Genomic DNA, 25592 nt, shown 5'->3' with positions numbered 1-25592 from the left:
AAAAAAAAGCTTAAAATTACTGACTGCAATATCATGAATATAAATCTTTTTTATACAAAACAAATATACAAGGTTTTCCAAGGTAAATCCATATAAATGAATAGTTTGGTCATTTCTTATTTAAAATTCATTTTAATATATCTACTGTATATATTTACATATTAACTTAAAATTCTCTAATACCCAATGTAAGTAGTTTTCAGCTCATCAGTCATTCCTGTTTGTCCACATATGCAGATTATGTGGATGAATATATCTCAAGCCTTGTGACCTAGGGTTCTGTCAGCAGGGCAGGGGATGGCAGAGAAACGAGTCCCCTGCCCATCCCTGATGCAGCAGTCACTCCTTCTTTTATCTCTCGCCAACAGAATAGGTCTTTTTTTTTTCCTTTTTTAGTGGAACAGTTTACCTAAAATGATCCTGCACAAAGAAACAGTTTGGTTCTTCACAAATACAGCAAGTGGCAGTACCCATTATCTTTTGCAAGCAACAGTTCTGTCTTAACAAATCTTGTGTGTTAGATACAAATACTGATATGCACAAAGAGCTAATTTCCTAAAAGAAAAACAAGAATATGTACAGATTTGCAGCATAATGAATGGAAACACCATATGCAATAACTTAGTTTTCAGCCAGTTTGATTATACATTGTGGTTCAGTAGAGGCCAGTTCACAGGTTAAATAGAGAAGAGGGGATCAGCCTCTACCTCTGCACACACCATCACTTTGTTTGTAGCCATAGACAGTCTCTGTCATATTGTTCCATCTGTGACAAACTGCGATAGAAAATACAAATCCTTACAAACATTGTGTTTTTAAAGCTACTTGTGAAACAAAACAGTGCAATAGGTGCAAGCGCGCCAGTTGTTGACCCTGTAGTGGAGCTGATTGGATGGATCGCTATAAGAAGGGATTTGTTGAGGAGCCTCCTGTTGGATATTGTGCAGATGGACCAGCACCCTGGAAGGAAAAAGGGACACATTAAAATACCATCAGAAGAGTACTTATTACTACTCTGCATTAAGAGAGGGGTCAAAATAAATCTAATATCCATTTAAATTAAATGATAATGTCTAGCTTTAAACTAACCACTTGTGGTTTTTTTTTATTTTTATATCAGAACTGACATAACCTTGACATGTAATCAATGGTCTAGTCAATGGAACTAAAAGGAGGTATAAGGTGACTGCCTAATCTCTATTAACAATAGTCTTGGCTCATGGGACCGATGCCCCTATATTCCGCTCTGTAAAATGAATTTCTTCCACAGGAAATTATATCATGTAGCCCTCTTACTAACCAGGAAAGGGTTGCTAGAAATCATAGGTCCAGCCATCGCCTGGCCGAAAGGAGTCACAACAGGCTTGGTCTGGCCAAAGGCTGGAAATCCTCCACCTGAAAGACATGTACATTGTCATTTAGCAGATGTGATGGACTGGATCAACTTATTTATGGCAACAACAAACCAAAAAGGACTTCTTCACTTGTGTTCAAGTGAGCAAACCTAATCAAGCACCAGAATAGAATTAACATGAATTCAAACTAGGGCTGGCCCAAATGTCATCTTTTGAGTTTTGACGCTTCGATAGTAATTAACAGCGAATAATCGAACCAGGCGGAAAGCAGGCGGAGAGCAGACGGGATGTGCGGTATTTCTGGTAGAGGAACTAAATAACACCTTATTATGCAAAATTCACTTTTAACTTTTATTACAGCGAGTAAATGCTCTTCTACAATCGGCCTAATATAATTATTTAAATGTGTTCATTATGTTGTTGTTTCCAGCTTACAGTTGAGTTACTGATTAATTTTAAAATGTAGGAAATTTGACTGCTTTGATCTGTAATGAACTTAAGCAATTGTAATATTAATAAAATGCCATAACTTCCGCACTACTGCTGTCGTCACTCAGTTCTAAGTGCTCCCACACAGCTGAGGACTTCATTTTGATTTCCCTTTGATGTAAACTGGAGCGTTACGTTCCCTGCTGTCGGTGGAGGTCAGGTGCGCGAAAAAAACCCTCAATAACCGAATCTCAGAATTGAAATTGGAATGTGTACCCAACAATCAAATATTTGAATATTCGGGTCCAGCCCTAATGCAAACAGATATTTTAAGTGCAACAATGCGACAACTACTCAGCGAGATGCACATGGCAGCTTGAATTTCAGTATTGTAATTAATGCAGATATGTTTACATCTACATGATCTACACACAGACACACACGCACCATTGGGTTGCTGGGGATACGCTGGAGGCTGAGGGAACGGAGCCTGGCCCGGAAAGGGTTGCTGGAAGGTTCCACTAAAGCTGGTGGGGAGGTTGTAGGCTGCAGCATTCCCAAATCCAGCTGGCATACTCATGGAGCCTGTGCCAAATGATGCTGCAACACAGCAGGACAGCAAGTGGTTAAAGAAGCCTATATAAGACATTTACAGGCATACGACAAAATAAGCTATTGCTTCATTTTTCTTTCAAAACAACAAGACTTTTACAATACACCCCCCCCCCACAAAATGTTATATTACAGTTGGCACACATTTGTAGAAAAAATAAATAAATAAATGTAAAAACACCAAAACATTATAAATATTAGTAGTTTTTTTTAAAGCAATATACTAGAAGTTAACTTGAATGAGTGAGGCAGAATCTCACAGTGCGTGCATTTGTTCAGTTTAAAAACATGCACGTAATAAGGTTATCTCCAGACAAGCCTTAGAAAAAAGAGAGGCTTTATCTAAACAAGAGTCACACATGAGGCTTCTACACTTGAAGTGTAGGACCAGTGTGTGACCTCTGGTGACCACACAGGAATTCCCAAAGTGCATCAGGTAGAATCAAAATATGTTAAGTAAGACAAACGATGTCTGGTAAAAATGCTACATCCAATGCCCACTAATGAGAAATATCCAATGACTGGAATTACACTTAACTGAATATGAAAGCAAATCCAGCGAGGTTTAGGCCCCGAGTCTTACACTGCAAAAAGTGAGCTCTCAAAAACAAGGGGGAAAAGTATTAAAATGTGGGAAATTAAAATTAAAATAAGCAAAATTATCTGCCAACAGAACAAGAATATTTCACTTGCTATGTAAGGACAAAAAAAAAGAAGAAAAACAAAAAAACAATACTTGAAACAAGTGAAATTCTCTAACATAAAAAGAAGAAATATCTTGTCAGACAAAAAAACAAGTATGTTTTGCCTTCAATTAAGATAATTACTGAGATTTTAGTTTTTGCAGTGTAGAGACCCAACAGTTTTCAGTGTTGTTACTGGGTTTATTCATTGAATGAAGCATTTTATGAAACTACCAAGCCAATGAATGACTAGATAATTGTTACTGCACATTACAGCTCATAGTTAGTTTTTATATTTATCATCTTAAGAAAGGCTGAAGAGAGTTTATGCTTCTTGCCAACTGATAAAAAGGAAAATGTTGAAGAAGCCATTATCAGCGAATTCACCCAAAAGAGGGCGCTAGGGTCCTCCTTAAGAAAAAATGGATACCCATTATCTATCCAACTATCACAACATTTAGTCATAACGAAATTACATAATTCTAATCACTCTGGAAATTAATTATTATTTCTTAAACCAAGATTTTCCAAGGAGCTGCATTCATTTATCGACAACATTTTCCTGATGGCGGGGGGGGGGGATAAAGGAACAAGAAGGCACTCCCAGAGCAAGCCACATGAGAGCAAAAGGGAAGCACAGAGCACAATGGAACCTACCAAAGGCGGGAGGATAACCCTGCCCATGAAGAACCCTCATCAAGCCTGTCCAGCAAGGCGAGAGCAATCAGACAGACAACTGAATCTCAATTTCTGCAACTTATGGTCTCTTTCATATTTTTTGCACACAACAAAAAAGGGCAACACTGGTCCTGCTATTCATTTCCACAGTGAACAAAATGACTAAATTGGCATTCAGCACTTTTTTTAATGTTATAATTTCCTCTTCTACTTGCCTGACTGGATGCCCCTGTGTTTGGCTGTGTGGTTTGGGGCATATTCACTGCTGTCTGTGCAAAGGTTGCCACTTTGGGTGTGCAAGGAAATGTAACAAATAATACACTTACTGTACAATAAAGGCATAAAAAAATCTACACTATTAATCTAACTGAGTGAGTTGATTGGGTGGTGTACTATGTGTGCCACACACACACAAAAAAACACACCTGCTGCTGCTGCTGCCGCTGCCGCCGCTGCCGCCATGTTTGCTGTTCTGCCATTGCTTTGGAATGGGTTGGTGGGAGCTGCTGCTGGGGCAACTCCTACAAAGGGATTAGTTGACTGAGCTGTTGGAGAGGGGCACCAAGTAACCAAGCATGAGTACAGAATGTGAAACCGAACAATGAAGTGCATGACTTAAACATGATAAAACAAATCACCGGGTCATTGAGGCCAATTTCAACATGTTAATATCTACTGTCAGTGATGTCTCCCCGCCCCCACTTGAAATCTCCTGTTGATGACCATTTCAACATTAGTGTCCTTCACATACAGTCCACATTTGTTCTAACTTAATAATCTCAGTGCTAAAATAACCAATGAGGCAGGTTGGCCACAAAGAAACAAAAACTCCTGAAAGAGAGTAAAGCTTATCCATGTCTGACATAACATGAGGATTTTATTTACAGAATTGAACTCCATAGATTGATGATCCACCCTCATTTTATGATCACATCTGCAACCTCTTCTTGACATCTCAACCAGGAAAGTCTTTAACATACCACAAAAGGTACTAAAGTTGTCAGCTGTGAAATCCAAACCACTGGATCTAGCTATAATTACGTACGCTGCACTTACCCTGGGGTTGCCCCTGGTTTCTGACATTACTTTAGAATTTCTAAATCATTACTGGGTTCAATTTGGGAGCACAATTAGCACAAACCATCAGGAGCCTGAGGGATCACTCACCTCCGAAACCTTGAGCCATGCCAGGCAGGGCCTGCTGTGCTTGTGCTGTTGACACCCCAGTCTCTGGGCCAAACATGCCCCTGCAGTGAAACAAAGTCAACCCATAAGTTTATCAGGAAAGCCAGTAAAAAAGGGGTCAGGTATTGGGAGTGTGGTCACTTTTTGCTTGTAGGTCAAGCTGCTGTGGATGATAAATTAGGATTTTTGGAACCCGCTTAAGGAGGAGGCTTACTGAGATGTGTATGAGCGTGTATGTTTAGTGTCTCACCCTTGTGAGGTGCTGGTGGTGTTGTAAACACTGGTGGCCGGGGCTGGGGAGCTGAAGACAGTATCCAGCTCAGCTAGAGCAGCATAGCGGTCCCCTCCTGCTGGCTGCTTCTGAGGCACACCACCCACTCCTGCTGCCACCGCTGTGGCTGAGCTCACCCCGCCAGGAATAGCACCTCCTGGAATAGAACACAACAGCAGAGCCGGGTTCAATCCACTTTGACTAATAAAAAAAAGGCGGAAAATTCAAATTTCAAAGACAAAAGCACAAGGTCCGGAGATAGCTGCCATATTCAACCTATTAAAAATGATGGGGAATAAATGTTCAATCATTAGGAATTTGCATTCTCTACTACAGAAATACAGTTAACAGTTGTAATATGAACAACAATAAACTAGTACCAACCCAGAAGAATTCACAGATGCTCAAGTGCCAGAATTCTGACCATGTGACATTAAAACTCTGCAATGAAATTAATACACAAAATTTATATATATATAAAAAAAGATAGTTCAGTAGCACTGAGGCCAGGGGGCCGATTTTGAAAAATAAGTAAATGGCCATTTCAAAATACATCCAAGCCTTGGCTAGACCAAAAATGACGGCATACAGAATTTGATGTTTTCTAGAAAATGTACATGGATTCTGTTTTAAGAGAGACTATGCCTGCCACTGTATTGGGAAGAAGAATTATAGGGACTTAAATCTATGCGCCTCATTACATAATGTTTTAAGTTGTGTCAACTTCTTTTTTTTGTCAACCTCTATCCCTACAATTGAGATCTACGATACAGGCTAGGCATGAGAAGTTTACCTTGCTCTGTTTTGGCAGAGCTTAACACGTTATCCAGGTCAGCCAGGGCTGCGTATTTATCGGCAGGGAGGCTAGTACTCTGTACAGCATCTCTGCCAGCTCCTGTGGGGTTACTCTGGGAGGAGGAACTGAAGGATCCAAAGTCAGCACTACACGATTTGGGGAAGCTGTCAAAATTTGCAAAATTGGCATTTGCTAGTCCCCCTGAGGCGCTACCTGCATGAAAGAGAGAGATTAAAGAGTCATAAGGGGGACCTCGATTGTTGGTTTTGAGTAACAGCATTAACAGGGTGGAGAGGGAGATAAGTAGCTGTATAGAGGGTAAAGTTGGGGTGGAGTCAGGCTGGGGCTAGGATACCTTCATTATCGTTAGGATAGAGAGCAACACTTCTATAACATGTCCTCTGTGACACTACACTATGCTGGCTCTCTGTTAGCCTACAGACTTAAGGAACTCATGAAATTGGCATTTGTGTTAGAAGTGCATGATGTGCAGTACAGCACCTTTCTTGAGTGCCTCTATTTCACCTGAGTTCTGTGGATCAAGGGAGTTACAGACAAAACCAAGCCAAAATGTATTAACAGTGACATGGAAACCAACTTGATAGTTCAATGGAAAATATATTTAGTCTGCTATCCATCCTGGAGGCGTGACCAAGCCCTTTAATGAGTAGACCATCGCTTTCAACCAGATCTAAGACTGTTACTAGGGAAATAAGGCAGTCATTGCTTTTTTAGAGCAAGCAAACATCAAAAGCAGGTAAGTGTATATTTTTTTTCCACTCCAAGAAACTAAACCTATTCAAGAACGGCTTAGAATTTTACAATTGTAAATATCTGATGGTGGTTTTAAAGTAAATCCGAAATTATTGTTATTCATCACATGAGATACTGAATTGCTGAAAATGTACTAAGTAACTTATAATAAATAACTGATGGAAGATACCATAACGGTATAGTGTTCTTATGTTTCCTAGTTATTGTTCTACAAGGAAAGGATGTGTTAAAAAAAAAACCCCAAAAAAAAACAGTCAATGGCTGTCTGATTCTACCCTGTATTTATCAAATTCTATTTCTATTGCTTTTAATATTTTGCATTGCTATGTTCCCATTTTCTTCCATTTGGTCTATTCTCCATAGTGGTTCTTATAATCCCCGTTTTCAACCAGTGAGATAGTGATTCACAGTTACAGACACAGAAAGAGCTACGTGCTGAGGCTTTGCATCCACAGAGAGGAGGATCACAGTGACTGCAAATTTGAGACAGTTGGAAAGGGTGAAAGCTGTTAAGAGGGAAAGCCCAGAGAGAGACTTACTGTGTGCACCTGGGAGAGGCAGAGCAGTGGCAAACTCACCCATACTGCGGCTGGATGAGAGCACAGTGAACGCTGGCAGCCAAAAATCAAAGAGGGAGGGAGAGATGGGGTGATGAGCAATGTAAGACAGGCCGGAGAAATAAAAGAAATCAACTAAACCAAAGGTAAAGATTTAAAAGCGTGAAGTCAAACAAATCAACTGCTGCTGTGGCAAAGGATGAAAAACACATGTGACAGAATGGACAGCTAAGGCCAAACAGCAGAGTTTGTGAGAAAGGGATTATCTTACAAAGCACTCACACACTCACAGACAGACAGACAGACACTTCATCTATCAAGCAATAGGCATACTAAAGGATAAAGGTGCGGCTCCACATGAAGACAGATATCAGTGAAAACCTCCAGCAGAGGGCACCATAGTACACAACATTTTCCTGACACTAGTGGGAGGAGGCTACATTGTAGTGTTTGTATGAGAGAAGGAAAAGTGCTCAGGCAAGAAGACAGAGAGAGAGTTACTGCTAAGCAAATAGTCCAGGAAGTTTTAAATAACATATATGCTGCACATGTTACATAAAACTGCATGAATGTCTTGGAGAAAAATATGGACCAGAATGACACAGGTAAGATTAGGCCACCGGTACGCCCTCTAATCCATATTTTAAAGACCCCAATACACCAAAAAAAAAAAAGAGACAGCTTTCAGACTAAATCATACTGTGCCAAATCCACAGTAAGCATGTATTTACACTTAACATTAAGCCCCTATTATATTCTTAAATTATATTCCTACAGGGACAGTGTGGTTTGCTGGTCATACATCACTATAATCTTTGCCTAATGAGTGCACAGTTATCTTTACCCATTTAATTTTGTAAAAAATAAATCGATATATATTAGTCCTATCGCCCCACACTCAATTTTAAACCTAAAGCTGTGTACATGTATACATAATATACATTATGTATAGCCATCAATTCCTTTTTATAAATGGGTTTGCTGTTGGTTTTTCACACAGTGAGTAACCTGTGGACAAAATAAGACATTTGAGGACGTCATCTTGGCCTTTGGGAAACAGTGATTGACGTTTTTCACCAATTTCTGACATTTTATAAACCAAACAACTGATCGATTAATCAAGAAAATAATCGATAGATTAATCGACAATGAAAAAGATCGTCAGTTGCATTTCATTTTCAAATATAGATATTCTACAAAATACACTTAAGAGTGAATGCTTTTAGTGCAGTGGTTCTCAAAGTGGGGTCCGGGAACCCCCAGGGGTCCTTGAGGGGGTTCCAGGGGGTCCCCAGCAAAAAGGTGAATCATTTATTTTCACTATAATTATATCCATTAGTAACACAATGACAGAATGTATGACTATTTTGGTCATGAGTTTCATATATTTTCTGTAATAAAACATCTAAAAACCCAATTTCCTATCTGATGGTCGATCCTAGGACAAAATCTTATCAAACTGAAGTCCGTGGTCTTATTTGTCAGTTAAGGGGTCCTTGATGTGAAAAAGTTTGAGAACTGTTTTAGTGTGTCTGCACTGCTGTACCCAGTACTTCATGCCCCGTGCTCACTTTTTGGCCTTAGGCACATACCATGTTAACATAATGTCATTAGTATTCAACTGCAGCCAAGGACAATTTCTTTTAGAAAAACAGAAATATGTATTGGCATTATTTTTTGTTTGGATTCAAGAAATGTATACACCCAACTTTCAGGTTTAGCTTCATATCTTGGTTATAAAACCTTTGGAATGAAATGTGACCATCTCAGAGAGGAATTTGACATCAGATAAATGGACACTGCACATGGTGTTACAACAGTTAAGATACAAATTGCAACTAAATGTGTGAACTGACAGAAAACATGACTGACAGTGTGCTGCATGTGAATAGGTTGTTTGTGCTTCGCCTACATGTAAATTCTCAACACAAGTTTGTAGCGAATGTCTGAGTGATTTGGATGTGTTCCATTTGTCCAGTGGAGGGAACTTGCTCTACCTGTATTCGAGGGATGAAATGGGGCTTGGGGTGCGGAGGGGAAACCACCTGTTGGCCCAGAAGTGCTCCCGAATGCATCAAAATTAGCAAAGTCTGCATTTGCGTTGGTATTCTGTGCTGTTGGAGGTGGTGTCAGGATGAAGTTCAGACAGGCAGATGAGCAAAAAAACAAAAACACAATGAGTGGAAAACAGTGGATGAGATAAAGATAGAATGGATTTATACATATAATGAAAAAAGTAATGGATGACAGACTGCAAAATAAATACAGTGGATTATGTGCTAAATATGAGAGATAATCGTAAGAATCCTGTCACATAATAAAATGAACAGCAGCTTAAACGGTAGGCAAGATAGTCTGATGTTCAACTACTCCCTTAATACACTGTCTGGAACCCTTGCTGAGCCCAGAGCATCTAAGTGTGTGCGTAGCACTACACACATCATAAATCTCAGCAAACATGAGCACAGATGCACACCTCTGTGTGGAGATGTGTGAATGCCACTTACTGCATTAAGAGTGAGTCTTGATGAGAAATGAGAGGATATTATCCTCCATGGGAAGCAAAAACTAACAGCATATGTTACATGCATTAGTAACTATGGAGATGTGTCAGCTCATAGCACCTCCGGTACATTTCCAAAACGTATGGCTATGTTTTACAATCATAGAGACAAGTGGCTACTGACATTTAACAGACTCTGCATGATCATGAACTTTTGCCTCAGTCTATAGGATGTTAATTAGAATCCATCATCAATCAACTTGCAGCAGCCTCTTTACACACCTTAAGAATTTTAAATGGCTGCAAAGTAACATGATGTCTAATATTCACATCCTTTATCACGCTGTTCTCCACAAAAACAGGCACACATGCCTACTGTCACATAACACATTTTAAGATTGAAATGAATCACATTTCTCTCTCCAAACAACAGGAGATTTCACCCATAAACACCATGAACTGTTGACAAGACTTAAACTGGTGAATGAAAACATGCATGGACTCAGAACCCTTCATGGCATATTATCAAATGCTCTTGTTACAGCCTGTGAAATAATGTTACCAAGACAACTTTCAAATAAAAGAAAAAAAAGGACTATGCACTGCAGTGTTAAAACTCAAACACAACAGATCACACTGATGACTCAATGTGTTTTTTGCCCCTATTGCTCAATCATTTTTTTGTCTGTTCCTTACTTGTGTGGCTGTTGAAATGTGCAAAGTTAGCAAAACTGGAGCTGGCGCCTGCATTCATGTTGGGCGGGGCAGCAAAGATGTCTCCACCCAAGTCACTGAGGAGGTCAAACCTCTTGTCATGGTACTGCTGTTGATGGGTTTGTCCACGGCTCACCACTGGAGACTGGTGGAGACAAGAGATGTATTTGACAAAACTGCAGGTATGTGTTGGTCAGCATGCATGAATGTGTGTGTATGTCCTTGAACGACCTTCATACAAAGACTGAAGGAAGAAGAAATATAAAATGTTCTGTGAACGCATTAGTAAGGAACAATGAAATCTAGCCCTGTGGGTATATTTGGTTGTTGACATCTGATTAAAAATGATAAAGCTTAAAGACATGGCTTCATCCTATTAGTTTTGAAGAATTTACACTGTTTAATTAATCCCCAGATGTACACAAGTTGGAAGTTTGCAGATGTAAGAAGATTCAAGATAGGGTCTGATATTAACTTTGAACAAGCATTGAAAGCCAGAGTTCTTCTTTATCAGGAAGATAAATAACTAATCAATCAAAAAGGTATTGCTAAAATCCAAAATTATTTTTAAATATATTGTGCAACTTGTGCCATGTAATATTTTCTTATACGTTTATGCACAATTAGTACAAGCTTTACAAGAGACATATTGACCGTTCAAATGCTGATGATGACAAGGAGCAGTAAAATCATCAGTTATTGTTAGCAAGTCATTAAACCTCACCAGTCCTTAGAGTATCGCAAGAATCACATATTCATTATATGTACGTTTGTGTGGACTACATAACTCTCACCTGATTTGGTGGGGTGTTCTTGTTGAGGTGTAGGGAGGGTACCGACTCCCCCAGGAGGGTTTTGAGTGGTCTAACCTCCGGGGTGCTGCTAGTGCTGCTGTTTGAGGAGCCAGAGATGGAAGCATGGACGGATGCCACAACCTTGGCCTGATCAGGAGGCACATACCTAGGAAAAAGTTCACATTACATGCATTACACAACACTACATGTGCCAAACAGGTGTCAAGAAAACATTACCAAAACCTTACCAGATGCAATTGGCTAATTGGCTATTGGAATAATATTTAAGATAAACTAAAAATAGACTAAAATAATGGCACTACAGCCTTTGGCAATACTAATCTCATGCAAATCAAGCGTAATAACAGGGATTGGGAATCACAGCTAGCAGACAGTCCATGGTACCATGTGTGTATTTGTGTGCTATAGGAGAGGACCATGTGAGTGACAATGCCTGTCTAGAACAAATGGTGGCACGTTGAGACATGCACTGTTTATCGTTCCAATTCTGGTCAGACTTAAAGCCATTTTATACTTCTGCGTCGAGTCTATGCCATAGCCATGCCGTCTTGAGCATTTATCCTAGTGCATTGGTTTCTGTGTCATTCTGCAATTACACTGCCACAACGCTAGTTAGTGGCGATGTGTCTATGTTTCACTGTGTTCTAGTTAACTATTGGTTTAGCCCTCTGCTAACTTGAATGGGGGTAAATGATAATCGTGCAGCTCTCCTAGACTTTCCAAATGTTATCAGACTGAATAGATCAAACTCTGATAGTGAATCAAGTCATTTTGTTGGCTTTGCGATGCTCAAAACAATGTATTTTACAGCACAGAGCACTTCCTGGGGGCTTGAAGGAAATGCGATTCTACCAAGCCAATCGCAGTTCTTGTAGTCTGCATCATCGCTACGTGTAGTTACATTTTTGGGGAGGTGCGCATCAGGCTACGGCGTAGGGAAAACGGCCATGCGCAGGCTACACCATACCTTCGGTGTAGATTTGACGCTAAAATGCAAATTTGCCTTTAGAGACTACACACTGGAGACAGAAGCGCTACCACCTAAACTACTGTGTGTAATAATATAATCCTCAACTATGAATACACAGAAAAAGAACCTGTTTCAGTTTTTTATGTAAACAGTCTGCATAAACCAATAGTGTCACTATATCAATATTTACTTCTGATGACCAATCCCTAATTTGAATCTATCAATATGACACTTGTTTGGCTAGCTGTGCCATTCATTTTGTTTGTCTGGAATAATTGCTCTCATTACTCATCCCACTCAGCAGTCACAATGCACCAGTATCAACTACGCTAAACCTCATAAATATAACCTGTAACTTGGCACAAATAGATCTTGTACATAAAGCAGCTTGACTGTAATGACCTACATTCTGTACATTTAAAGAAGGGTATCTGGTGGCTTGCTCGAGGGTAACTGCTGAGCTGCCTGAGAGATATTCCAAGCCAGAGAGAAGAAAAACACAAAGAAAGGCTACATGTTTGCACAGTGCACATTGCCAGAGGATTGTTCATATCTTTACACTGCCAGCTTGTAAAACTAACTTATTTATTTACTTACCATCTCTTCTTCTCATATTTTTCTTGAAGGAACTCCTTGACTTTCTGTGGTTCTCTGAAATCTGGTATTGAGGAGGTTCTGTCGTCATAAAGGCCAAGCCAGATCCGTTTACAAACCTGGAAAACACAGTTGTAACTGACTGAGTGATTTTTGGTTGAACATTTCTGTAGCGCACACACAGATACAATTAAGTGTAGGACTTGCCAACCTTCATAATTAGCCATCAAATTATTAGGCCAACGTGAAACAGCGGAACAAGCAAATGAAAAGATAAGCCACGGGTAGATATAGTGATGATATGATTAAATCGCCTTAAAGCCATCTAGTGCAGGTCAAGTTCAAAAGAGCACTTAGTAATATTCTGAAAACGTAACCATGTGCAAATTAGGCCAGGACCAGAAAAAAATTGGTGTGCTCTGCAGACTAACATCTTGTGTAAATGGTTTGGAGTAAAACATGCATTGGCCCCATGTCTGGAAACACAGGTTGAGCTTGGTGAAATATTAGTCTAAGTCTCACCTTTCTCTGGCCTTGGGTTTTGGATGGCATTCCTAAAGTATTTGCCTAATCCTGTAAAGAGAGATTTATAGGCTTCAAGCGTGTGTGTGCACTCAGCATAGGGCGCCGCACTGTCGATGAAGCAAAGGTGCTGCGAGAGGAAGCGTGGTTCTTACGTCGTATACACTTCTACTGCTGGCTTTGATGCACATGCACACACTCAACAGCAAGTGCAAGCTCACGTTTTCCGTCTAATTGGAACCGCAACTGTTGAAAATATACAGTGTTATCATTGTTTTTCCTGTGTCAAGTGCTCTCTGTGGAAAGACAATAAAAGCTACGTGACAGCAGTAGTATTTATAAAGCAGCCTTGAAGGATATATGCATCAGTTCCAACCTTGAGTCTCCAGCATGTCAACCTGCCCTGCCCCTTTTCTACAAGCTTATAATAGTTTGTGCTTCCCAGGTGGCACTGCTCTATTTCATACTCCGTTTACCAGAAATCTTGAATGATGCACTTTGGTACCTCTGTGCAGTTCAAATATGTAGTGCTACTCTATCTGATTACGATGGATAGGTGTGAGCTGCAGGATGTGAAGACGGTCACCTATAACCATTTGTATAATTTGACTTTGTTTTCTAATTAGTCTATTAGTTCTTTGCAATATGGTTGAAAATGTCATCACAAAAATTTACATGTCATTTCTGTTGAATGTTAATCATTTTAAAGAAAGAACTGCATACTGCATTTGCCCTAAATCTGTAAATGATTATGCTTTTGTCCTGAAAATGTTAAGCCCTACAGTTAAGAAGAAAATGTTATGACAACTGTTGATGTCTGCACTGTTCAAAGCTAAGTAGTATCAATGTAATGCATGAAATGTTTGCGTAAAAAAAGACCATTGTCAAAATTGAGCTTTGTCATTAAAAGGTGCGGTCAATTTCAGTCCTGCTGATTTATTATTGTCCCATTGACTGTTTATGTTAGCAAACAATCCAACTTCCACATCGCTCTATTTTTTCACACCCGTTTTACCTTACAGGGCTGTGATTGGCACAGCACAGTTTGCACAAAAGGTGGATAAAAAAATAAAAAATAACGCTTACACATGCAACAGACACACAGCAACATAGTGATGCCAGTAAGTTCTCTGTCTGGGCCCTGGATGAGAAGTCTTTGTTTGGTAAAAACGGGTGTCTGATGCTGCCGAATACGGTATGGAGCCAGAACATCTGACTAAAATAACAATAGGGCTGGGCGATATGGCAAAAAATTTTATCACAATAAAAAATTCATATAATTTGATATCAAAAATCTTCACTATAAATGTCAAACAAAAAAAATCATTATTTCTTTCATGTTAAATGGCTGAATTTTGCTCCTCAGTTCAAGAAACCAAACTTTTCATTATGGTATGAACACGACTAACACTTGATGCCAAAAATGGATCGCTTTAAAGACAAAACATTTGAAGGCACTTATGATAAAGTATGCATGAATAAAATTAAGTAAAATCTTTTCAGTCCTTTTCTCTCAACAAAATAAATCTTAATAGAAAAATTAAGTGCTAATTCATTCGTGATTCAAATGAATTATATCAAAATTCTATTGAACATCTGTTATGAGGAAAATTCTAAAATTATAATAATCGTGATAATTATTATTGTTTTATTGCCCCGCTGCTGAGTGTGCTTAATGACTCTCAAATATTATAATAACAACGTTAATTTTTCTTTTCAAAAAAGTTTAAAATGCTTTTCTCGCTTGTGAAGGGCTAAAATAAAAGCATAATAATTTAAGTGACACTCCGTCACCCTTCAATATGATACTCATGTTGTTAATAAGGATAACACAGTGATGGCATAATAACAAGCAAAGCTACACGGTCTGTAAAACAAACCTGTCAAAGCAGTGGGAAAGTTGACCTTAATTGTGACGGGACTGACAGTCGCCATGCTCCTACCTCATTTCCATGTTTCTGTAGGAAATCAATTTCCTGTTGCGTGAAGGTTGTCATAGAGATGGACTTGACTCTATGGGGCGGATTCAGTCCTCGTCTGTGGGTGGAGAAATGAAAACGGGTCAGTTTAATTTGAAGATGCTGTACATGACAGTAGTGCTGGACAATAAAACTAATAATTATTGCGATATTTTTTCCCCCCCAAACAACAATATATCAAATATTCAAAAAATGTTTGATTTTACTCAACGGAATCATACACGAATTGGGGCTTAATTTTTTTCTGCATTTTGTTGAGTCAAAAGGACCAAAAAAAGCGTTGTTGACAAAGATTTTATCATAAATGTTTTGAATATTCGACCTCAGATTTGTGAAGTGATCCACTGTTTGGCATCAAGTGTTGACCATAAATAAGAGTTTAAACCAAAAAATAACCCATTGATTTCTTCAACTTTCACTGAGAAGCAAAAATCAGCCTTTAAAACTTGAAAGAAATAATGATTTGATACTTATCGATAGATATGAAACTTATCGTGATTACATTTTTGGCCATATCGTCCAGCCCTACATGAACCCCTCATCTGGACATACTCCAGATCCCACCTCTCAGGACGCGGGCCACTTAATTAGCATCAAGCTGGCTGATGTGCGTAAATGGGGGCAAGGAAGACGGCATTAAAAAGAGAAATGACAAATCCTGACAGAAAGAGAAAGGGAGTCAAACAGAACAAAAAGTGGGTGAAACTCTCTCCTAACTGCCATTGTCTGAACAGAGGTCGTCAGAAAAAGTGCAGAAAAAGAATGAGCGATCCTTAATACAGAAACTACCATTATCGAGTAACACCCATTAGCCCACACAAGCCTGGCTCCTTTTCCTAAGAAGGTCACAGCTCATGACAGCCCAAATTAAAAATGCCTGGTAACTGTAATAATAGTTGAAAAGAGCCATCATTAGGCTTTTATATTAAGCTCCAGGCTTGCGTGCCTGAGTATTTTTTTTCCTCGACCCACCAGCATGTGAAAACTAATGTAGTGCTAGTTTCAAGGTTACCACATGTTTTGTCTGTGAAGGTGACCAATCAGCATTTAGCATGAGTGGAATGTTTTAACTGGACAAGAGTGCAACTGCTGAGCACACAGTCAAGCAGAAAATGGACAAAAACAAGTTACTGCTGTACAAACTAATACAGAGTTGAATCTGAGAGAGCTTCCCATATTAACATTGTGTTGCTAAACGGCGCTACAGAAAGTGTGTTTCACCATCCAAAGCCACAAATGAGAAAAACACCAGTCACTTTAAATACTTTTTTTTTGTTGGTTTGTTTTTTAAAAAAACAGCAGCTGAAGTGCTGACCAGTCAATAGAATCAATTAGGAGTTACCAGTCAGATATCATTAATATACATTAATTAATAAATCTGAAGTTAATAAATGAGGTAATAAATATATAAGAAATGTCAATATAAATGTATACATTTGTCAATATAGTTAAATAAATAATAAGCTTCTTATTTTCAAAAAAGGACTACTTTTATTTATTTCAGTGGACTTTCATTTCGTAACTTCACATTTCTTTTTAACAGATAACAGGCTAATACATTGGCCTTGTTCTACAATTCTAAAGACTGTGCACTAACAAGTAGAGAACTACCGACAAAGACTTGTCTTTTATGATAGCAATCACCTGAGTATTTGCACCTGCCTAATAAAAAAGTTTAACTGGTGTTCAATGTTTCCTGTCGAACATGAAGTTAGTGTTTGAAGAGGACTTAAAAATGAGCAGAGCTTTGAATGTTTTGAGTTTGAGTGTAGATTTGTAGTTTTGTAGTGTAGAGTGAGGTGTTGTAAGGACCTTTTCCTATCTTTAATTCCTTTTTTCTGTGCTGGCCTGGCCTCTCCAAGGACAAGTAACTACAATTTAATATAGCATCTTTCACAGAGCAAGTCACAATGCTTTACAATGATAAAAAATAAAAATATTAAAACCATGTTTAAGCAGGGAATAAAATATTGTATCCATTCTCCATGAAGTTTCTTATTTTTAAAGTGCCTTGAACAAGGACATAATGCTGGCAATCATAAAAGACAACTATGCAGTTTCTCCAAACTTCTCTCAAAGTTTTTTATAAACTAGTCAGCTTTTTTGCCAAGATGTTTCAACAGGCAGCTGTTCCTCTCCCGTTTTCATACCCTGTTGCTCACACCACCTATTAAGTCTCACTTGCACTTTCCTGATTCAGCTCTTCAGGTAACCCTTGAAAAGAAATATTTTGTCATGGCACCCCTAGACACCCAAACTCCAAATATAACATGCATATATGTACAGAAATGCTTATTGATTTGAACAATTTTAGATTCAATATTATATTAAATCATTATCAAGTTCAGTAATACAGGCCCATTGTCAGTCTCTCAGAGTAAAGGCCAACAGGTACTGTGCAGATTACAGATACATATTTAACTTAAAATAAACAATGAATCCACTTAAATATGCTTAATGTTTAATATTTCATCAGCGTCACAATTAAAATGAGCTTCTATTTAAGGTGCACAAGGAAAAATAAACAAAACACAAAAACACTGCAGGCATTTTAATGGGACATGTCAGTCACTGTCATTAGCGGCGGCATAACTGTGTTTTTAATGCAAGTTTTTTCTTTTTTCTTCTGTTGTGTGAAACTGCTGCTGTAGGAAATTAGATCCACAGTGTCACAATTACAAACACAGTGTTATACACATCGACTAGTCAAATCCCAAAGGCAGTGAAATTCTAGACAAGACTGCTAAATTATTCACTTCTGTTACCCCTTTACAGAACTGGTTTTCATCTCCACCCCTTCTTTACACAGCCACCAATCAGCTGACTGTTCAGCAAAGTATAACAAACATACATATGTATTTATAACAATCGGATGAGGCAGAGTTAAGTAGCCACACAGTCTGTGAGTCAACATCCAAGTAGATGTGTCAATTCACATTCAAGAAGAACATGGGAAGACAGGAAACAGATACACGTAAACAATGACATCTATTAGAAAGCTGAAACCAGTGGAGGACTATGGGCTTGAAGACCCTGGTATCTACACACTCTGCATGGGCCCCCAAAAAAAAATATTTTTTTTTGACACATCCCAAATACAGGTGCTGGTCATATAATTAGAATATAATCAAAAAGTTGATTTATTTCAGTAATTCCATTCAAAAACTGAAACTTGTATAATGTATACATTCATTCCACACAGACTGATATATTTCAAATGTTCATTCCTTTTAATTTTGATGATTATAACTGACAACTAGTGAAAACCCCAAAATCAGTATCTCAGAAAATTAGAATATTGTGAAAAGGTTCAGTATTGAAGACACCTGGTGCCACACTCTAATCAGCTAATTAACTCAAAACACCTGCAAAGGCCTTTAAATGGTCTCTCAGTCTAGTTCTGTAGGCTACACAATCATGGGGAAGACTGCTGATTTGACAGCTGCCTAAAAGACGACCACTGACACCTTGCACAAGGAGGGCAAGACACAAAAGGTAATTGCTAAAGAGGCTGGCTGTTCACAGAGCTCCGTGTCCAAACACATTAATAGAGAGGCAAAGGGACGGAAAAGATGTGGTAGGAAAAAAGTGTACAAGCAATAGGGATAACCGCATCCTGGAGAGGATTGTGAAACAAAATCTATTCAAAAATGTGGGGGAGATTCACAAAGAGTGGACTGCAGCTGGAGTCAGTGCTTCAAGAACCACCACGCACAGACGTATGTAAGACATGGGTTTCAGCTGTCGCATTCCTTGTGTCAAGCCACTCTTGAACAAGACAGAGCGTCAGAAGCGCCTCGCCTGGGCTAAAGACAAAAAAGACTGGACTGCTGCTGAGTGGTCCAAAGTTATGTTCTCTGATGAAAGTAAATTTTGCATTTCCTTTGGAAATCAAGGTCCCAGAGTCTGGAAGAAGAGAGGAGAGGTACAGAATCCACGTTGCTTGAAGTCCAGTGTAAAGTTTCCACAGTCAGTGATGGTTTGGGGTGCCATGTCATCTGCTGGTGTTGGTCCACTGTGTTTTCTGAGGTCCAAGGTCAACGCAGCCGTCTACCAGGAAGTTTTAGAGCACTTCATGCTTCCTGCTGCTGACCAGCTTTATGGAGATGCAGATTTCATTTTCCAACAGGACTTGGCACCTGCACACAGTGCCAAAGCTACCAGTACCTGGTTTAAGGACCATGGTATCCCTGTTAATTGGCCAGCAAACTCGCCTGACCTTAACCCTATAGAAAATCTATGGGGTATTGTGAAGAGGAAGATGCGATACGCCAGACCCAACAATGCAGAAGAGCTGAAGGCCACTATCAGAGCAACCTGGGCTCTCATAACACCTGAGCAGTGCCACAGACTGATCGACTCCATGCCGCGCCGCATTGCTGCAGTAATTCAGGCAAAAGGAGCCCCAACTAAGTAGTGAGTGCTGTACATGCTCATACTTTTCATGTTCATACTTTTCAGTTGGCCAACATTTCTAAAAATCCTTTTTTTGTATTGGTCTTAAGTAATATTCTAATTTTCTGAGATACTGAATTTGGGATTTTCATTAGTTGTCAGTTATAATAATCACAATTAAATGAAATAAGCATTTGAAATATATCAGTCTGTGTGCAATGAATGAATATCCAAGTTTCACTTTTTGAATGAAATTACTGAAATAAATCAACTTTTTGATGATATTCTAATTATATGACCAGCACCTGTATGACACAGCTTTTAAAACACTGATCACTCTAATGTATTTGTATAACGAGCTGCAAAGTGGTCACAGATGCACACAGAGGATGGCTAGTCTGAGTATGTTTTGAACAAACAGCGGCGGGGCTGGAGGGGATTTACGTACAAATCTTTACACTGTGCTTGTAAAGTCTCTGGTTCGCAATAATCTATTTTTAAGGGGCATATGAGACTAAATTGGCATGTAGAGCCCTGCTTATCTAAACATGGAGTAGATCCATGGGAACTTTAACAACTTGTGCCCAGTTATGTCATGCTTGTTACACTTTCTGAATAGACAGTTAAGGCTGAATGAATGCCACAAACAGAAAACACCTTAATACTAAGTGCTATATTACAACATTTACGGGAACTGCCATGTAAATGAAAAGATGCCCAATCCCCAAATCAATCAAAAGACAAAACAATTATAATCAATCAATTCACACTTTCAATTACTTGTCAAATAAAAAAAATAGACATTGCTGGCTGCACCTTCCCAAATGTGGAGACTTTGGGGTTTGGAGGTTGTTGGTAAAACAAAATAAACAAGACATCACTTAAGGTTCTTCAGGTTAATCTAATGGATTTTTTTAATATTAGTTACAGCCCTGTTTGGATTATTCCAGACAAAACCATATCTAAAGCAAGAAACAATAAACTTGCTGGGGTGAAACAGAAGATTGAGTGTATTTGAGCTTTAAATGCATTTTTCAGCGCCCAGAGGTAGAGGAGTGATCAGATCCCGATCTTATGAAGCTGAAACTAGGTCAGATACACAGAGAAAGCTCCACAGCCCTTAAGGTCTAAACATAACAGCAGCATCTTTAACCAATTGTCCAGGAATTCTAATACTGGCTACTTTGTTTGTACTGTTTTTGTTCATTTACTGTATTTAATTTTTTTTGACAGTGACAATACATTTAAAATGCAATACATCATATCTGCCTGCTTTGTTACATTCAGAGTCTTTTCAACTTTGAAAAAGTCTTATCCACAAACAGGCGCTGCAAAAGGTTGAATCATCTTATAATCAGGGTCGTATAACATCCAGCGACTGTGGTGTACAGCATAACTGTCAGGTGACTCCTGTATTCTGTATTCCTGTCTGGTACTGCGACACAATGTTATAGTCCCACAGTCCACACGCCCCATTTCTACTGGACAAATTTGCGATAGTATTCAGTGACCGTAGGATTATTTTGTGTGGAGAATTAAACAACAGCAGTAACTAGTCATTGGTAAAAATAAAGAACTAAAAAAATATCATCTTACGTCAACATCAACAATGTCTGTAACACAGGGATTAAGGATTTAATCAAACCATTGCTCAGCCTAAGTTGCTAAGTTGTTCACATCATGTTTACTGGGTAGCGTAGTGTATCAGAGAAGAGTAGCCTACCACATATTGTCCAGTAAAATAATTATGAGCTAGTCGCTTCAGTACATCAGACCAGCTCATCCGGGAAAATGCCGCTCATTTGCATATTGTAAGAGCTCCAGGGTGAGAGAAACTGGCAATGTTAAGAGAGGAGAGGCTATGCACCATCTTTTACTTTGCTGCTTTAAGTTCCCACAAAAGAATGTCCATTACACTTTATTTAACAATTTTTGTTACCCGTTATCACAGATAATACCAATTCTCATTTTCATGGCTTGCTACCATTTATGCCAAGTTACACCCTGACCAATCTGTCATCCCAACAACGCTTTAAATGTTAGGGGCACAGAAAAACCCAGCATGCTCAGTAGAAGAGTTCAAGTCATATCATATCCCATTGCTTCATTTTAGCAAAAACTTTTGGGGTCTATGTCACGGTGTATTATTCAGTGTTGAGAGTCATGGTTACACAGGAACACATAGGCCAAGTGGGGTTACTTCCTTCTGTGAGCAGTTCTGCAGAAGGAAACATTGTGTGTGGTGTTCCTCCTGGGAACGCCTCCACCTTCATAAGGAATGTGTTTACACAGCAGATTCCAACTCTGCCCGTTGAGCAACTGCAACTATGGTGGGGGGAGGAGGGGGGTTGTTACATGGTAGGTAGTTATGTCCCTGCTATCACCCCTAAACAATTAAAGGCTGTTACTGCCCAAACTGCAAGTCAAAGATGCAAAGGGTAAACAACTTCTATAAATATCAAATCATTTCTATGATTGTCTCAAAAGTGTATCTACCTCTAAAATATACTATATAGGGCTTTTAAAAAAACTTGCAACATAATCTGGAGAGTATCTGTGTTGGCAGGCTTTGCTTCGCTTTCAAAATAAAGCAAACACTACTTTTATTCATAAAGCAGTCATAGTGGGTAATCAAGACATTAACCAAACCACTGTCATCAAGTCTGAGCATGAATCTTTGCCTCTCTTGAATTAAAAGTAAAGTGAGAGGCAGACAGTGACATCTCGGCCACTTCCTGTGACACATAACAGCACATGCTACTGATGTAGCAGCAAGGTGTCATACCACTTCCTGAGTCTACAATCACATCAGGTTTCCTGCATACATCAGACAGACCTCAATCCTTTCAAACCCACATGCTTCTGCTGGGAAGATTTTTGCCTATGAAATAGTTTTGTCTTAATAAAAAGTGAGTGAGAAAGACCTCAGGAAAGAAAGGGTGTGTGTGAAGTGTGATCTCAAAATATAAAAGAACTCAATTAACTCACATTACAGACTAATACCATAGGGTGAGCAGATGGGATATTCACAGTGGAGTCCCCACGGACCCACTGGCGAAGTGAAATAGAGGACAAACTCTGCCCATCAGCAAACTCACCATTAATCTCAGTCTTTTCAGTGCTACATAGCCTTTACGTCGTTCCAAAGTGGAGACAGCTAAAACCGTTTGGACAGATTAAGGTCACAAACCTAATCAAACAAGGGCTGTATCTTAGGCAAAGTCTGAAGAACAAACAATATCAAATTGTGTCAAATGTTCCTCTGTCGATGAATGAAAATCAGTGGAGAATTACAGAAAAACATTACCTTTCCACTGCAACGTTATTAGAATAATCGTTATTCACCAATGGAAAATGGCACGGTGAGTTCCATGAAGCATTAAGAAGGACCAGTGCGGGCTGCTGCAGACTATGTGAATGACCAGAACAGGATGGACGGATGAACCACTTATTGAGTTACCTGCTAATTGCCCACTGCCAATTTACTCTTCTCAAATGTCTTGTGTCCAAGGTAAACCATTTGTGAGCAAAGATGGGACTTGGGTGGGAAAGAGAGGACCAGGGTTCTGGATTTTAACAATTAGAGACACCACCATACATATGATGCTATGTTTATAAGCAGATTTGGGTTTTTTTTTTAAATCATGTGCATTAATTGTCCTTCTTGCAAGACTGCTGAACAGTTGGAAAACTGAGCTGAATGTTGTCAGCATGTACATGGGCATAATTTGGTTTCCAGCAAACCAAATGCCATTACACTACCACAAGAAGGGAGCTTAATCTCCAAAAGTATATAGATTAGTAAAGTAAGACAGTAATAAACTTGCAGATTAGCACAATAACATGCAATATAGATAATAGCATCCATGTTGTATGTAAATGTGTCGTGTCCTGTGCAATAGGCAAAAAACCATCCTGTTTAATAAAATGTCATTACTATGTCACAACACTTTGGATTTCTTTCTAAACGTGGCCAGCATCACATGTACCCACAATACAAAACCTTTTAAACTAGCAACATTTGACAAGTGAAATGAGGTGGGATATCTTTAGCTTAATAAAAAGAAAAGGAATACTTTACTAATCCCAAATCACAAGCTACAGATGCTTGTTGTTACACAACTGCACAGCAAAGACTGAAGTCATGCCATCTACAGTTAAAACACCCAGATACACTGAAACTATTAGTGCTGTGGACAGAATATTTAAAATATGGTTTTAGTATAGCCGATTAGTCTTGCGTGTATTTTTGTCAATAAACGTTATAACTCTTAGAGACAGACTAGTGTAATACTTCTGATGTTAGATCTGACGCAAAAATAGATGACTGGACTAAATACCACTGGTGATGGCATGAAAAGCGGCATTACATTCGCACTGTCCATCTCCAAAGTATGTCGCTTTCCCACGCCCAATTGTCTACCACCATTTAACATGTAGCATCAAATGTATAACTCTCGGCATGGTCCTGTGGAGTATATTTAGGTTAACAAAAAGCTAACTTGCAAATCCGTGGATATAACATGAGACCTCGACCAACAGATCATTTCAATATTTATTCATGTGTCTTTGTCTTTCTTTATGGGTGGGTGGGTGTGTGTGTGGGGGGGGGGGGGTTCACCATAACCAAATCAGTCAGTCACCTCAGTAACAAAGTGGCCCGGCGTTTCCAGCAACTGGTAGCAGCAGCCGGCTAACTTAAGTTACTGTAGACCTGGCTTGCAAGTGGCAGATAAATGCACTGGCTAGAACGGGAAGCTAAACTTAGCTAGCATCTAGGGTGGTTGCTATGTTAGCTTGCTGCGCTGAACACAGACACATCTATCTAAGTTACCCCGCCCAACACATCACAGCAAGACAGTGTCACAAGAGCTAAACTCACGCTTGCACTAACGTGTCCAGATACCTGTTTAACGTTAGCTAGGGCTAGCTGGCTAACGGGTGCCGTATGTAGCGTACCAAAAACGTTACATCGTGTGCGCCATGTCTAAGCTAAGGAGGTCATTCAGCAACTTGAAAACTTACAGGATGCCAGAGCAGGAGGTACATACGAAGGAGCCCACAGTCATATTGGCATAGGTTGGGCCGCGCTGGTCGCAGTCAAAGCACTTTCTGTTGGGTGGCAAACTCGTCATTTCTCTCAGCATCTTCAGGTGTTTCTCCTCTTGTTTTCGTTTCGCACTCGCCGCCATGGTTAAGGGATATACAGCACGATTAAATAAAACCGGGGAAACGGGACGGTTAGCTACAACTAAAACAAAGAACTGTGCTTTTTTTCACGGTTGACGGTCCGTGAGAAAGAGAGAGAAAGGGTAGGTGGTTCTGTCAGGGGGGCCTCGCGTATCCGCGAACAAGGAGTTTCAGGCTTTGGATCAGGTTTAATAACGGAACAAGAGGTTTCATGCCCTCTACTTCCGCCTTCGTTTAAATCCCGTTATACAGCCTGCAACGCCTCTTTTGGGTTAGGGCCAAACTTTAGTGTCTTTCTATTCGTTACAGTCCAATAGGTGCGGTAACCGTTACTATCTGTAGTGATGAGATCATGGAGTTGAAAACATTACAGTAAATAGAGTGCGCACGCGGTGACTTGTCCGAGGAATTTCCCGAGACAGCGGATGCCGAAGGTTATAAAAGGACATGAACTATCTTGTTTCTTCAATGAGACCTCTTTGGTTGTACTCGTGACGGTGAACAGACCGCTGCTAGTCTGTCTTTAACATATGCGCGCCGCCATGCGGATTAGCATTGTCACTGCTACAC

General features: G+C 39.4%; 1 protein-coding gene across 5 annotated transcripts; it reads right to left on the bottom strand.

Annotated features, from left to right (window-relative positions):
* Window positions 1-33: 33 nt before the first annotated feature.
* On the bottom strand, window positions 34-25212 carry agfg1a (ArfGAP with FG repeats 1a). Of its 5 annotated transcripts, none has more exons than XM_038693718.1 (14): window positions 24858-25212; window positions 15402-15495; window positions 12940-13055; window positions 11352-11517; window positions 10540-10702; window positions 9338-9454; window positions 7323-7394; window positions 6007-6222; window positions 5193-5370; window positions 4925-5004; window positions 4183-4302; window positions 2232-2384; window positions 1301-1395; window positions 34-960 (listed from the first exon to the last, which is right to left on the bottom strand). In XM_038693718.1, exons 1-14 carry the CDS (start codon window positions 25022-25024, stop codon window positions 901-903), a joined length of 1797 nt encoding a protein of 598 aa, XP_038549646.1. In that variant the 5' UTR covers window positions 25025-25212; the 3' UTR covers window positions 34-900. The 5 variants fall into 5 exon arrangements, with proteins under 5 accessions (XP_038549646.1, XP_038549647.1, XP_038549648.1 ...); XM_038693719.1 differs by having other exon boundaries at window positions 7362-7394; window positions 24858-25211; XM_038693720.1 differs by lacking the exon at window positions 7323-7394 and having other exon boundaries at window positions 24858-25211.
* Window positions 25213-25592: the final 380 nt, after the last annotated feature.

Source organism: Micropterus salmoides, unplaced genomic scaffold (assembly GCF_014851395.1).
Source record: "Micropterus salmoides isolate LMB-PRFRI ecotype aquatic unplaced genomic scaffold, ASM1485139v1 Ms_hic_scaffold_3, whole genome shotgun sequence".
NCBI lineage: Eukaryota > Metazoa > Chordata > Actinopteri > Centrarchiformes > Centrarchidae > Micropterus > Micropterus salmoides.
This window is presented reverse-complemented; position numbering and strand designations above follow the sequence as displayed.